The sequence below is a fragment of the Xenopus laevis genome, chromosome 8L (assembly GCF_017654675.1).
Source record: "Xenopus laevis strain J_2021 chromosome 8L, Xenopus_laevis_v10.1, whole genome shotgun sequence".
In the NCBI taxonomy this organism is placed as follows: domain Eukaryota; kingdom Metazoa; phylum Chordata; class Amphibia; order Anura; family Pipidae; genus Xenopus; species Xenopus laevis.
In genome coordinates, this window is record NC_054385.1 from 8,198,288 (window position 1) to 8,213,778 (window position 15,491).

General features: G+C 43.6%; 1 protein-coding gene across 6 annotated transcripts in view; it reads left to right on the plus strand.

Moving 5' to 3' along the window:
* rapgef1.L (Rap guanine nucleotide exchange factor 1 L homeolog) overlaps positions 1-15,491 on the plus strand; it is a 55,901-nt gene that overhangs the window by 16,968 nt on the left and 23,442 nt on the right. For all 6 annotated transcript variants that reach the window (XM_041572433.1, XM_041572434.1, XM_041572435.1 and 3 more), the window contains exons 2-4: positions 7,907-8,046; positions 11,661-11,839; positions 12,377-12,533. In XM_041572433.1, the coding sequence (XP_041428367.1) occupies positions 7,907-8,046; positions 11,661-11,839; positions 12,377-12,533 (476 nt within the window). The remainder of the gene's footprint in view (positions 1-7,906; positions 8,047-11,660; positions 11,840-12,376; positions 12,534-15,491) is intronic.

Consider the following 15,491-nt stretch of genomic DNA (forward strand, 5'->3'; position numbering starts at 1 on the left):
CACTCCGAAATACCATCTGTAGCCGCAGGGCAGCGCCTGATTGGATGAGACAACTACATAAAGGGAATTACATAAATTTTTTTATCTTTTTGTCCTTGACTAAGCAGGATGAATGTCATTGGTAGTTGCTGCGCCCCTAGAATATTATTGGTTACTGCTACCTGTTTGTATGAAGCTCTGCTGCCCAGGCCCCCAACTCAGTGGAGCTTTACCCATTGGAGGACACTTTAGGCTGTGGAAATTTCCAGCTCCGGACACTTGTTTTTCTACAGTTTTTATGGTCTGAATCCTTGTGCCACCCCATGCCGATTCTCTCTGACTCTGTGTTCTTTTTACTGAGAGCGATGGGCAGGGTTGCCAGGTTGTCGGTTTTCCAGCCAAATGGGGCTACTAATTTAAAGCCCAGGTGGGTTTTGAAAGTACTAGGAAAGGTACAGATTTGGGCTACTTTTTGGGCCTTTGGCTGGCCTGTACTTTGGAAACCAGCCAATGTTTTTTATTGCCCTAATTTGTGTCTCACAATGTAGTTTTTGTTTAACAATATACCGACTGCCAAGTTTAATGTGAAGCGGACAATACCCAGCATGCAATGGAGCTGACTTGTGAAGAAGTCGGGAGTTTTCAGATTATGAACTCTGAACCCCAGTCTCCCGTTCCTCTTAAGCATCTTAAGGTTGGAATTATATTTGTATTAGGGCCTTATTGGGGCCCACTCTGTAGTTCCACCCCTGGGGACGTGTGAATCTGTCCCATTTTGCTTCATGGAAAAATTTGTGAAACAGTGAAAAAAGCATTTTCACATATATTTTTTAGACTTGTTTTCACTGCACAAATTGGGCTATTTTTGGGCTACGTTAGGAGTGCGTCTTGGCTAGTTTAGGGCTGTTTTTGAAAATGAAACCCTGGCGGTGGGTGACCCTTGTCTCCCTTCTCCAAAATTCAGCAGGAGACTATGTGACGACGGGGCAAAGTGCAGAGTACAAAATACAAGTATCTGTATTTTTTTTCCTTTTGCACCTTGCCCCATAGTGGCACTAGATTCTGGGTGCACACGTGCGGGTTGTTTTTGGAGCTCTGTAGTGCAACAGGGGTGGTGGGTGCCATCTTTTGCCACTGAATCTTCCCATCCAAGCCAGGAGCATGTGCAGTTTCATCTGATCTAGTCCTGGCTTAAATTGCATGTGCTTAATGTTGGCAAATGCTTGGCATGTAGTGGTGAAGATGGCACCTGCCAACCTCATTGTGCTGCTTTGCTTTTTTGGAGCAGATAAGGCAAACGGGCAGTGGTGCAGTTTGGAGAGGGGAACTAATAGTATAAATGATACCCATTCTACTTTAATGACTGCTGTTCCTCCAAGCAAGCTGGTTGCCCACATATGTAGTTGGCACAGCTTTGGGCAGCAGCACAAGTGCAAAGTGTATGGGCTCTGAGGGCTACAATGTTGCCTTCCGGCTTATAGGAAATGAGGGGTGTTGGCTTAAGAGTCATGGGCCAGAGGTTCCCTAATTGTGAAGGCCAGAAGATTGGTGGACAATGACGGAGGCTTAAATGTCTTTTGGGTTTCCTCAACAGTAGGGTGACTGTAATTCATATTCCAGTATATGGGGTCTGTTATCTGGAATGCTTGGGGTTCTCATTGTAACGTAAGGGATCTTTTTGTCATTTGGAGGCCCATGTCTTCTATCAGTTTAAATAAAGACACCCAGTAGGATTGTGAGCTCCGCATGCTGCACCAGTTATTGTAAATGCCAGGATTTATTCTCTAGAAATTGATAGTTGAGCCTTCCTGGTGGCAGGGAGATAAGTGTTTTCCAGGGTCACAAACTCACGCTTTGCCCTGGGGTCGGCATAATGACTCCCCTGCATTGACACCCCCTGTGGAATCAACCAAAATAGACAAGATCCCCTTCTCCCCCCACCTTTGCTTTGCCATTTCTGCACGGTGCAATTAGAGCTCAGCCTCAGTTCTGCTCCCCTGTGGGAACCAATGACAGGTCATAATTACATGCTCTCATGTGTAGAAGGCTTCTCTCTCAGTGCCTGCACAATGCCCCGCCCTCTCCTGCTAACTGCCAATTCCCTGGGGGCGGCTTCTGCTCTTGTACAGTCAGGGGCTTTCTGCTCTTCATCACAAGCTCACGGACTTACTGGCTGTTTCCTATACTGGTTCACCTTTAAGTTAAACCTTTTAGTATGTTATAGATTCTGATTCTAAGCAACTTTTCAGTTGGTCTTCATTATTTATTTTCTATAGTTTTTGCCTTATTTTCCTTCTACTTCTTCTGACTCTTTCCAGGTTTCAAATGGGGGTCACTGACCCCATCTTAAAAAAAACAAATACTCTGTAAGGCTACAAATATATCATTACTGCTACTTTTTATTACTCCTCTTTCTATTCAGGCCTCTCCTATTCATATTCCAGTCTCTTACTCAAATTAGTCCATGGTTGCGATGGGAATTTCGACCCTAGCAACTAGATTGCTAAAATTGCAAACCAGAGAGCTGCTGAATAAAAAGCTAAATAACCACAAATAATAAAAATTAAAAAAAAGAATATCACTCTCTACATCATTAAAGGTAAAAAAAACCCTTTAAATGTATGCTTAAAAAAAGCATGGCAATTTGTGTCCACCATTGCCTGGTAAGCAAATGCCTCATTATATTGGCCAACTTATAATGCTTTGGCACGTGGGCTGCAGCTGCTCATTGCTTCCTCCTGTTTCATTGGGCATTCGAAAGGCGGCCATACTGAATGTGGCCCCTCCCACAGAACACGCCCATCTGGCCAGCTTGTGATCAGTTTCCCTCATTTTCAATGGTAACATCATACTGCTATTTTGGGCCTGAGAGTAATTGGAAAAGTTGATTCACACTGGGATGCACTGGCCACAATTTAGTCATTTGCCTTACAAAGAACCAACTTTTTCTACTTGCGTGGGGAAGTTCATTTCCTGCTGATCATGTCACCGCTCCACTTTCACAGCCTCTATAGGATGTGTGGCGACGGTTATTTAAGCTCCTTAAATTAGCCGGCCCCTCCCCATAGTCTTCCTCTGTTCCGACTTTCAAATCGCTGCCATGGTTACTAGGTTAATTAAGCCCTAGCAACCCGATTGATCCCCAAAGAGTTACAAGGGCAACATTATTAAAAATAAAAAAGCAAACAAATTAAAAATAAACCCAATTGCAGCTTTTTTAGAATACAGGTATGGGACCTGGGGTTTTCCGGATAAGGGGTCTTTCCGTAATTTGGATTTTCATACCTTAATTCTACTAAAAAAACATTTAAACATTAAATAAACCCAATAGGCTGGTTTTGCTTCCAATAAGGATTAATTATATCTTAGTTGGGATCCAGTACAAGCTACTGTTTTATTATTACAGGTATGGGGCCTGTTATCCAAAATACTCGGAACCTAGGGTTTTCCGGATAAGGATTCTTTCTGTAATTTGGATCTTCATACCTTAATTCTACTAAAAAAAACATTTAAACGTGAAATAAACCCAATAGGCTGGTTTTGCTTCCAATAAGGATTAATTATATCTTATCTGGGATCAAGTACAAGCTACTGTTTTATTATTACAGGTATGGGACCTGTTATCCAGAATGCTCGGAACCTAGGGTTTTCCAGATAAGGGGTCTTTCCGTAATTTGGATCTTCATACCTTAATTCTACTAAAAAATTTTTTTACTGTATATACTCGAGTATAAGCCGAGGTACCTAATTTTACCTCCAAAACTGGGAAAGCTTATTGACTTGAGTATAAGCCTAGGGTGAGAAATGCAGCAGCTTCTGGTAAGTTTCAATCAAAAAATTGAGGGTTTCTGCTCCCATTGGAGGTGCCGGCGTCTCGTTTTTGGCGACTATTCTTAGACGCCGGCGACCATTTTTGCGCTTAGCCCGAGTAAAAGCCGAGGTAGAGTTTTTCAGCATATTTTGGGGGCTGAAAACTCGGCTTATACTCGAGTATATACGGTAAACATGAAATAAACCCAATAGGCTGGTTTTGCCTCCGATAAGGATTAATTATATCTTAGTTGGGATCAAGTACAAGCTCCTGTTTTATTATTATAGAGAGAAAGGAAATCATTTTTAAAAATGTGAATTATTTTATTACAATAAAGTCTATGGGAGACGGCCTTTCCGTAATTTTGAGCTTTCTTGAAAACGGGTTTCCGTCGAATGGATCCCACACCTGTACTGCTATCTACAGTCTACACCATACTAAGAGGTACATTATTATGCCTTTAAAATAGGGCCTTTTATGCCTGAAAATCAAACTGCACGGAGTAAGACTGAAACAATCCGTAATTCGCTTTGTTTTTGATATGGTATATCGTGTCCCACAAGCCACAACGCTTCCTTCCTGTTGAAAGAAATGGCCTCTTCTTCTATGTAACCAAGCAAAAGTAGCAAAACAATAAAAATATATGTATATATAGGCCATGGGGCCGTTGCAAGTATCCCAGGTCTATTGGTTACACCCTGGCAGCCCAGAGAGACTTTAATACAGTTAAAGGAGAAGGAAAGCTACAGAGGCATTTTATTGCCAATAGATTAGCTGCAATAGTGCAAGCTGGAATGCTATATTTATTCTGTAGAATGTTTTACTATACCTGAAAAAAAGCTCTAGAAGCTTTCTCTGTTTGTGTAGGATAGCAGCTGCCGTATTAGCTTGGCGTGACATCACTTCCTGCCTGAGTCTCTCCCTGCTCACTTATAGCTCAGATTACAGCAGAGAAGGGAGGTGGGGGAGGAGAGAGGAACAAACTGAGCATGCTCAAGCCCTAGCCCTGGAGGTTTAAGCTGAAAACAGGAAGTCTGATACAGAAGCCCATGAGTACACAATAGAAGGAAAGAATTGTGGTGTTTCTTTTGACAGAGGACTCAGAGCAGCATTACTTTGAGGGTTTACTGGTGTATTTATATAGACCTTTCTCATAAAGCTTACTTACTTTTAGCCTTTAGAAGCACAGGAACACAAACCACACTGATATAAAGTAAGAGAGTCACAGATTCATGCAGATGGGTGGGGAGAGAGAGAGTTACTCAATACTCAATGATTCTTTCCTTGCCTGGGTATCTCTGCCTGTCACTGCCCTTCACATTTCCAATCTAATTTGGTGCATGAAGCCCACAGAGATTAAGTTACCGGGCATTGACATTAGCGCCGTTTGACTGACTCAGCCCAGTGCTATTCCCATCCATGTTGCTTACGCATCAGTGACATTCAGTGGTGATTGAGGAAGCGCATAACATTTATAAAGAACTCATTTATTCCTTAGCACTGTATAGTTTCACCTGTATAGTTTAATACCTAGACAGTGTTCCTGCAGTTTGGAAGCTTCAGGCAAGTAAAGGTATAGTTTGTTTTGTGCCCAGAACATGCCATCTCTCTATATTTATAGTTATACATATGGGAGGAGGGAAGTGCCATATTGATTCCCTTAGACAGAATGAGGGTATAGCTTATTGTGTGCCCAGAACATTCCTTCTCTGTATATTTGTATTTATACATATGGGAGGAGGTGCCATATTGATTCCCTTAGACAGTACATTATGAGGGTATAGCTTATTGTGTGCCCAGAACATTCTTTCTCTGTATATTTGTATTTATACATATGGGAGGAGGGAGGTCCCATATTGTTTCCCTTAGACAGTATAGTATGAGGGTATAGCTTATTGTGTGCCCAGAACATTCCTTCTCTGTATATCTGTATTCATACATATGGGAGGAGGGAGGTGCCATATTGATTCCCTTAGACAGTACAGTATGAGGGTATAGCTTATTGTGTGCCCAGAACATTCCTTCTCTGTATATTTGTATTTATACATATGGGAGGAGGAGGTGCCATATTGATTCCCTTAGACAGTACAGTATGAGGGTATAGCTTATTGTGTGCCCAGAACATTCCTTCTCTGTATATTTGTATTTATACATATGGGAGGAGGTGCCATATTGATTCCCTTAGACAGTACAGTATGAGGGTATAGCTTATTGTGTACCCAGAACATTCCTTCTCTGTATATTTGTATTTATACATATGGGAGGAGGTGCCATATTGATTCCCTTAGACAGTACAGTATGAGGGTATAGCTTATTGTGTACCCAGAACATTCCTTCTCTGTATATTTGTATTTATACATATGGGAGGTGCCCAGAGCATTTCTCCTCTATGCATTTACAATTAGCTTCCTGCTACATTGTTGCGAGAGTCAGAACCAGAGCAGAGAAAGGGATAAACTAACAATTCATGATTTAATTTTGCAGAAAAGTGTTTTTGGGAGGACGGGGCTCCTTTATATTAGTTTGCCTTTGGAATTGTGAGTAAAGTGGTCCCAGATTTTCATTGGTATGAGATGAGTCCTATACAGCCACATTCATTTGCACTGGGCTTCAAACAGCTGCTGCTTTGTGGTCGGCTAAAAGTAGTTGCTTCGCAGAGGCTTGCGGTGAGCAGCTGTTGTGTGCCTGCTCTGACTGTGCCGGGGATATATTTGTAGCGCTGTGGTTTTATAGAGCTGCTGTGTATTACTCATTCTACTCGCTGCCCTCCCAGCCGGCATGAGAAGAGCAGGCACATGAAACTGCCGGCCGCAGCCTTAATGCACTCAGTCCCCCGTCTGCTCTTCCAGTAAAATGTTCAGCAGATGCTGTGATGACTCCATGACACCGCCAGTAATGAAAGGGGAGGGGAGACAGAAAAGAGACTTGAGAAATCAGGTGTGCCCCTTTAAATGACAAACATTTTTTTATATCTAAGGCGCTGGAACACCCAGATTGGGCAATTTCCATCATGTTTATAACTATTTATAAATGATACCAGCAGCACCCGTCTGATCCAGTCCAGTGGAGCTTACAATCTAAGGTCCCTATTGGGGCAGGTACTGATGTAGACGATGTGTAATCTCTGTTAAATCTCTCTAGAATAAGGTCAGTAGTGATGTGTGGGCAGGCCTAAAGCCTCTGGGTTTGGGTCAACACTAGCACAAAATATTTGGGGCGGTTGCAGGCCAAGCTCTTCCTTCTGGCATTGCTTCCTGCCCGTGACTTTACAGTGCCCCAACTTCCGCTTTGTTATGCCACTCCCTGCCTGCCCCCTTCATGATGTCAGAGATGGGAGCGGGCACAGGTATATAAGGAAGCATGGAACCATGGGTTAGGGACTGGTGCAGGTCTTGATGAGTTGGGTTAGGGTCGTGTGAGGGTCTTGATGAGTCGGGTGCGCGTCTTGATGATTTGGGTTAGTTTTGGGTTTGGGTCTTAATGAGTCGGGTTAGAGTCGGGTGCGAACCTTGACGATTCGGATTAGGGTTGGGTGTGGTTCTTGATGAGTTGGGTTATGGTCGGGTGCGAGTCTTAATGAGTCAAGTTATGGTCAGGTGTGGGTCTTAATGAGTCAAGTTATGGTCAGGTGTGGGTCTTAATGAGTCAGGTTAGGGTCAGGTCTTGATGAGTTGGGTTAGGGTCGGGTGTAGGTCTTGATAAGTCGGGTTAGGGTCGGGTGCGGGTCTTGACGAGTTGGGTTAGGGTCAGGTGCGAGCCTTGATGAGTCGGATTAGGGTCGGGTGCTGGTCTTGATGAGTCGGGTCTTGATGGGTGGGGTAATGGTCGGGTGCGGGTCTTGATGAGTCGGGTTAGGGTTGGTTGCGGGTCTTGATGAGTCGGGTTAGGGTCAGGTGCGGGTCTTGATGGGTCGGGTGCGGGTTCAGAATTTCTCTACTCGCACATTAATAATGGTCAGTATTATCAGTACCAGTTGAACCCAGTTGACCTGAACTGTTTGGTGGAGAATGCAGGAAGAATGTACAAAAGTACAAAAGTACAAAAGCAATGAAAGAAACCAAAGTCACTGTAGGGCAAAACATCTCAACTTTTTTTCCCTCTTATTTTTCTTTCCAGACAGCCAGCGTTCCCACCTCTCCTCTTTCACCATGAAGCTCAAGGACAAGTTCCATTCCCCCAAAATCAAGCGCACGCCATCCAAGAAGGGGAAGCCAGCCGACCTCACCGTAAAAACAGAGGAGAAACCAGTCAACAAAGTGAGTACCTGGGAATCAACAGCCTCCAACTGGGCTTGGTTGAGTATACCAATTCCAGTGGAGCAACCCCCCCTCTTCCTTCTGGTGGTACCTGCCCTCTCCAGTGATGTCAGAGAGGGGGCGGAGCAAATTAAGATGCCAGGTTGGGTTGGAATTGGATGGGTAGAATTTGCATCTTGCCTTTAGTAGCCCAGTTGATTTGTAAGTGCTGGTAAGTCTGCAGGGAAAATACTTTGGTTTCTATTGGTCTTATTTAAGACATTCTGAAGGCAAGCTTCTCTCAGTGAGCCCTCACTCATGTAGCCTGCGTGGCTTTGGTTTGGTTCAGGGGTCATGGCAGCACCCATTTGTAATAGACCTGGATAAATGAAATATGCTCTTGTGAGCAGCGATCTCTAATTCTAATGGTTATACAAGTTTTATATTTATATTAGAATACATTTAATTGCATGAAAATATAAACGCACATTCAGCCAAATCTTAGATACCCTTTTTGGATCCCCAGGAACAATAGCAGCTCCGATTGTAGCGAAGGGAAAGCGTGAAGTTCCCGTTTCCCATGGAAGGGTTAAACAGAAGGCTCTGACAATACAAGGATATCAAAAGAGGATATTTAAAAAGACACAATCTCTTTTCCTTTATATAATGCCCCCATTGTGCCACATGCCCTCTGCATTCTTGTGCTCTTCCGGGAATAAACCATTTGCTTCCTATTTTATACTTTCACATCCCGCCCTGCGGCTAGTGAAAGTCCTGCGTGGAATGCCTTTGGTGTGGCACCTCTGGGGACATGTGTTGGCTTCAGTCCTCTGCTTCCCACCCCACAGCTGCTTTTCAGAGTCACTAAAGAATGTAGGGTTCTGCCGCACCCCACAGCTGACAGGGGCCCCTCCCGGATTCCTGACGGTGCTGAGCAGCTAACTGCCACATGCGCTGCCTTTCACAATGGACAGGGATCGCACACATTCAGCCTGTTGCTATCAATAGCCGGTCCACTTAGCTTAAATGACTTATCAAAGTGGCCGGCCTATTAAAAAATAAATTCTTAAAGGGACAGTAATGCCAAATGTGATATTACCCTGCCCTAATAGTGCCTCGGATTAAGTAGCACCAGTGCTGTTGTACATAAATAACCCATAGCAGTGCAGACAGCCATTCCTTACATTCCCTTTAAAGGGAGCATAAAGCATCTTTGTGAATCACCCTCATCCTGTAGGGTGGGATTAAAAGGATCAGTACCATTAAAAATGGCACCTTTATTGGTGTTTCCCATTGAACCTCGCTGGTCTATGTATGTATTCACAGTTCATAGTTAAATCAGGTTGAAAAAAGACCATCAAGTTCAACTCCTCCAAATGAAACCCAGACTCCATACTTTCACATAAATTATATATATATATATATATATATATATATATATATATATATATATATATATATATATATATATATATATATATATATAACCATATCTGTAGAGTTTAGTATCACAATAGGCTTTGATATTATGTCTGTCCAAGAAATCATCCAATTACAGGTGTATGAACTGCTTAAGTAGGTAAAAAGGCTCGATGGGCCTAGTAAGGTTGTTGGGGAAATGTCAATAAAAAATGTTAACGGCACATTACTGTTTTTAGAATTATATAATGTAATAGAACATACTTACATACTTGTCCTTAACCCAATGTGTCCATGTTAGTGATGTGCAAGTCAGGAAAAACTGAACCCTTACTCGACCCTTACCCGAAAAAATGTTTCCATTGTAGGATCCATGCCCAACCCATACCCAACTGCTACCCGCGTCTTCTTGCTCTGGACCTCTTGGACCGGTTATTGATTGATTGCGCTTCTGGTTCCAAGACAGGGAATCTTTGGGAATGCTGGAGGAGTGTAATTCCCCAGTCTGACCCGCACCCAACCCTAACCCTCAACGATTGACCAAATTTCAACCCAAACCCGCCCATTAGTAGTCCATGTTAAACAAATCCAAGAACCTTCAGTAACGAAGGTGGGCACAAAAAGGAAACGGGCCAACCAAGTGGGAAATTGCACCCTAAAAATAGCAAAGCACTTACCAACATTTTAAGCTAGTTTGGGGCTTTACCACCACCCCCAGAGCCTCACCGCAGTGCTGATTCATAGAAAGGCACATTGAGTTGACGTGCAGCATTGTCCTACAACATTCACCTGTATTCACTCATTATACCTCTTCCCCCCCCCACCGTACGCTGTGGTTGTGTTCACTGAGGAAACCACAGCATGGGGAAAGTACAATACTGATATTGATCTGCCCTTAGTGTCTCTCTCTATAGGTCACATGTTGACTCTTGAAAGCATCTGCAAAATGACTAGTCAGGTGAAATATGTCATTGCCTATATTTCACTATATTGATCCATTTGGGGCTTGTTTAGTTCCAACTAATGGGCAGCTATACTCAAGGATGGTTGGAAAAATTACTGCAAAACATGTAAGTCGTTGCCATTTCTCTCTCAGGCCACTTTTGACCCCATGTTGAGGATTTAATGAAAGTCCAAGAAAGTTACTCCTGGTCCTGTTCTCTCAGATCGGGTGAAGAAGGGTGGCGATGACATGTGGTCCTTTGAGTGGTGTTTAGCACTTTATTGCTTGGGTTTTAGAGTTAGCTCCTGTCAGGGTGCTACCTGTGTGAGTTTGTATGTTCTGCTATTTTATGGAGTCTTGTGGTCTTCTACCACCCTCCATATATATTCTGGTAACTGTGTTGGCTTCTGATGAATGTGGTCCTATTATGGATAGGTGTCCTTGTGTAAAAGGGTTTTGTTTTGTTGAAGGGTCTTAATCCAACTACAGATGCGACACCCAACACATCCTGGTGCCATGGTTTATAGGTTTTTGTAGTAAGGTCTCAAGCCAACTACAAGTGAAACACCTGATCCATCCTGGTGTAATTACAATAGTTGTAGTGGTAGGGTCTGAATCTTGCTAGAGATAAAACAACCAACCCATCCATGTGTCATTGTTTGTAAGTCTATCTTGGCAGTGCTGGACTGGGCCCCACAGGGGCCCATGCTTACAAAAGGGATGTAGTAGGTGTCATGAAAGCCTATGGTGGAAATAAAAAGGCATGATGGGAATTGTCTTTGGTTGGGGCCCATTTGGCGATCCTTTGGCAGGGTCTTAATCCAACTACAACCCATACTGGTGCCATAGTTTATAAGTGTTTTGTGCTTTTGCAGTAATGGTTGAAGCCAACTACAGATGAAACACCTGATCTATCCTGATCTCATCACAATAGGTCTAGTAGGGATTGAACCCAACTACAGATGACCCAACCCATCCTGGTTTCATTTTGTGTAAGGTGTTTTGGGTTGTTGTGATGGGGTATGAACCGAGCCACAGATGAAACCCTTGACTCAACTTGTCTGTTCTTCTAAACCAAAGCTTCATACCTGATAGCCTTATGCTCATGGCATTGTGTAGGACCTCTTCCTGCTTTAATATATAAACCATTACTTAGGTCATGAAATGCTTATTGGTACCTCTGACCTTCTCATATTTTGTTTAAGCTTTACATCACTGTGTTTTATTGTGTCTAATCATCCGCTACATGATTCTCACTCTCCTTTATTTCCAGACCTTAAGCCGCTTAGAGGAACAGGAGAAAGAAGTCGTCAATGCCCTGCGTTACTTTAAGACCATTGTTGACAAGATGGCGGTAGATAAGATGGTGCTGGTGATGCTGCCAGGATCGGCGAGCAAAGTGCTGGAAGCCATATTGCCATTAGTGCAAATGGATACCCGTTGTCAAGAAAGGTTGGTGTTAGGGAGTAGAATTCGAACCCCTAAGGGGTGTGACATTGGGTCCTATGAGTTCCCATAGAATCATTCACCATCCTTCTTTAACTTGTTCCATGTTAAAGTGATGGATTCTTTACCTTATTCCATGTTGAAGTGATGGATTCTGGGTCATCTTGGAAAGCAGAGGGACTTCAAGTCCCAGAATACATTAGTGTAACATGGAAGAGGTTGAAGGAGAGATTGCTTGACTCTGCTAGCCTAAGGAGTGTGGGGAAATGGTATAGGCTTTTCAGGTCAAAAGAGTCCTGCAACCCTTCCATCATAATGTTTCATGTTGAAGTGATGGATTCTCGGACTTGAAGTCCCTCTGCTTTCCATAGAATCTGTACTTCATTCACCATGGAAAAAAAGACTTCAAGTCCCTGAATCCATCACTGTAACCTGGAAGGAGGTTGAATGACTCTTCCAGCCTAAGGGGAAGGGAGGATAGTTCCTAAGAGTACGTTCCAAAAGAGGGTGATAATCATTCTCTCTCTCTTCTTTTATTCGTAGCACCGCCATCTCCTCTTGCTACAGCCGCGTATATCAATCCCTCGCCAATCTGATTCGCTGGTCTGACCAGGTAATGCTGGAAGGCGTCAACTCGGAGGACAAGGAGATGGTCACCACAGTCAAAGACGTGATAAAGGCCGTCCTGGACGGTGTGAAGGTTCGTATCTCGGTTTAACTGCTCTGTGACTCCCGCTGAGACTGCCGCTCGTTTGTGTTTCCAGCACATTTCCTAATATTCTCTGCTGCCAAGGCCATAAATCTATTGTCCTCACTTCTTGGATCAGCAGCCCTCCCACTGAATAGCGTCAACGTTTTGGCACCCAGCAGAGTTTAGGGAAAGTAATATAATATAAAAGAGCCAGTTCTTGTTCATTAGTTAAAGGGGAACGCCACCTAACAACATAAGTATCGTTGTCTGTAAAGTATAAATAAGCATATTCATTTGCTCTGTTTTATTCTAAAATACCTTGTGTGTCGCTAAGAATGACAAAGTTCTAGAGGAAGTCGGTTATCTTTGTTTTCTTCACTGGCTCTTCTGCATAAGTTTATTGGAAAATAAGTGTTGGTTGGTAAGTATAAGGGTGTGAAAGTAGTTTATGATTGTTTTGGGGGGTAACATTTCTATGGCCAGTTTTGAGGCCCATAAAATCCACAATTTGGTGTTAGGATCTCCATGTGTATTTGCTTCAGTTATTATAGATCTGCATTATGGCGATCGCCCGATATGGCCTGGGCCTAAGGTGGCCATACACGAGAAGATCTTTCCCAGATATGCCTACCAATGGCAGGACGATATCCGGTTAATCCAAATATTCGGCCCTAGGGCATCAACCCTCCAATGCGTTCCTTGATCTCATGAAAACTCAAACCTCCCTGATCTATATCAGCCCGGTCTAAAGGAATATTGCATGGGGATGGACATCAGGTCCCCTATTCCGATGCACAAACAAGATTTTGAGATGATGCAAGGCAGTGTCCACATAATGGCTCCTGCCTCCTTGATATCATTACGAGTTCCCAGATGGAAGGAAACAAAATTCATATATTTTATATAGTGTAATTACATTTTATTTTGCTTGACTAACGTGATAAAATAGGATTTGGAATCATTTTTTTGGGTGACAGGTCCCCTTTAATCTGCCCATGTTTGGCCACTTTTAAGGTGGCCATAGACGCACAGATAATATCGTAACAAACGAATTTTCGTATAATATTCGGTGCGTGTATGGTGGGAAAGAGGTAGAAAACTCGGCTCGTCGATCGGGGCTGGACGGAAAATTTGAATCTGGTGTCTTTGACCCCAAACATCGCCCACTGTTAGTGCTGAATCGTCAGATACAGGTAGAATTTTATTGTTTCTATCTGAATATCTGACAATTTAGCTCTACATGTGTGTATTGAAACAAACGACCTTTCTTGGAATTGTTACGTCTATGGTCACCTTTACTTGTAGCAACCCCCGTATCTGTGTAGGCTGCTTGCCCCTTTTATGGATTAGGGATCTTAAAGGTGGCCATACACGGGCAGATGAAAACTGCTGATAAAACCGTCCTTTAGACCGATTCGGCAGCTTATCTGCCCATGTGTGAGGGCTCCCGACGGGTCCTCCTGGTCGATATCAGGCCAAAAATCAGGCAGATATCGATCGGTCAAGTTAGATTTTTTCTGCGATCCAGGACCGCGTCGGCTAGTTGATGTGGTCCTGCGACCTGTCTGCGCCCATTCGCAGCCTTGTAATCCGATCTCGTTCAGATTCACCCAGCCGATTATTGGGCATATCGGGGTTAAGATCCGCTCGTTTGGCAGCCTCGCCAAATGAGCGGATCTAATAGTGTATGGCCGCCTTTAGACTGGGCAGCCAGATGTTTCCAGCTTCATGTGACTGGTTCCTCTCGGCTGGGGAGCAGAGGGGGTTAAAAGCAGCCGTACGCCTGGCAGCCGTCACCCCTCGCTGGAGACAAAACAGCTGTACTTTGCATCCGTGAGGTCATCCAAGCAGTGAAGTCAGATTATTGGGAAATTTCCAGGCTTCTTCCCTCCCTGACGTTCAGCTCCACAGCTGTGATTTCCCCTCTCGGCACAGTTAACCCGGGCCCCCCGATATTCTTATTAGCGTGACCAGTCTGGGGGCCCACAAAATCCTCAATGTGTTGTTAGAATCTCCATGCACGCAGTCCCATTTATTTTAGGCGTCACTTATTATAGATCTCTGTTCTCTGCCATAAGAGCTTGCAATCTACAGGCACATGGCCATTCAACAGCAAGGCCTTGGCTTTGGTGCTGCGTGTCTGACATCTGCTGGGGCTTTACAGGACAAATTCTTTGCCAGATGGCTGTTCCTAGATGTCTCTGTTTGTACAAACATATGCACATCAAGGGAAGCAGCTCCGCCGGTTTTGGCAGCCGAGCGTATTCTCTGCACCCGTTGGTATGAGCCGAAATAGCAGCCCTGGAACGATGTGTTTGTGTACGTGTTTGTGTATGTGTTGTGTATGCGTTTGTGTACTGGAGATGAAAGTATGTAACATCTACATCTATTGTGAGTCTCTTTTAACCCTTTACCTGATTGGAAGCCCATTAGGGGTGATATTGGTGCGAGGCAGACCCCCTATGGGCAGATATTAGGGACAGTTGCCAAAGCAACAACAAGAAACCTATATCACATCATTGATGAGCCTTTGCAGATGTCCCACATGTAGGCTAAATTGTTTACAGATGTTTCCTTGGAGGCAGCACAGGACGGGGCCAGTTAAATCTCAGGCCTGGCTTTCTAAATCCTTGATTCCCTGGAATGCAGAGGTTTAAAGGAACAGTAACACCAAAAAAATGAAAGTGATTTAAAAGAATGACAATATAATGTACAGTTGCCCTGCACTCGTAAAAGTTGTGTGTTTTCTGCAGAAAGACTACTTTAGTTTATATAAAGACGCTGCTGTGTAGCCATGGGGGCAGCCATTCAAGCACAGGATACACAGTAGATAACAGATAAGTACTACTGTAGTTTATATAAACAAGCTGCTGTGTAGCTATGGTGGCAGCCATTCAAGCACTGGATACACAGTAGATAACAGATAAGTACTACTATAGTTTATATAAACAATCTGCTGTGTAGCCA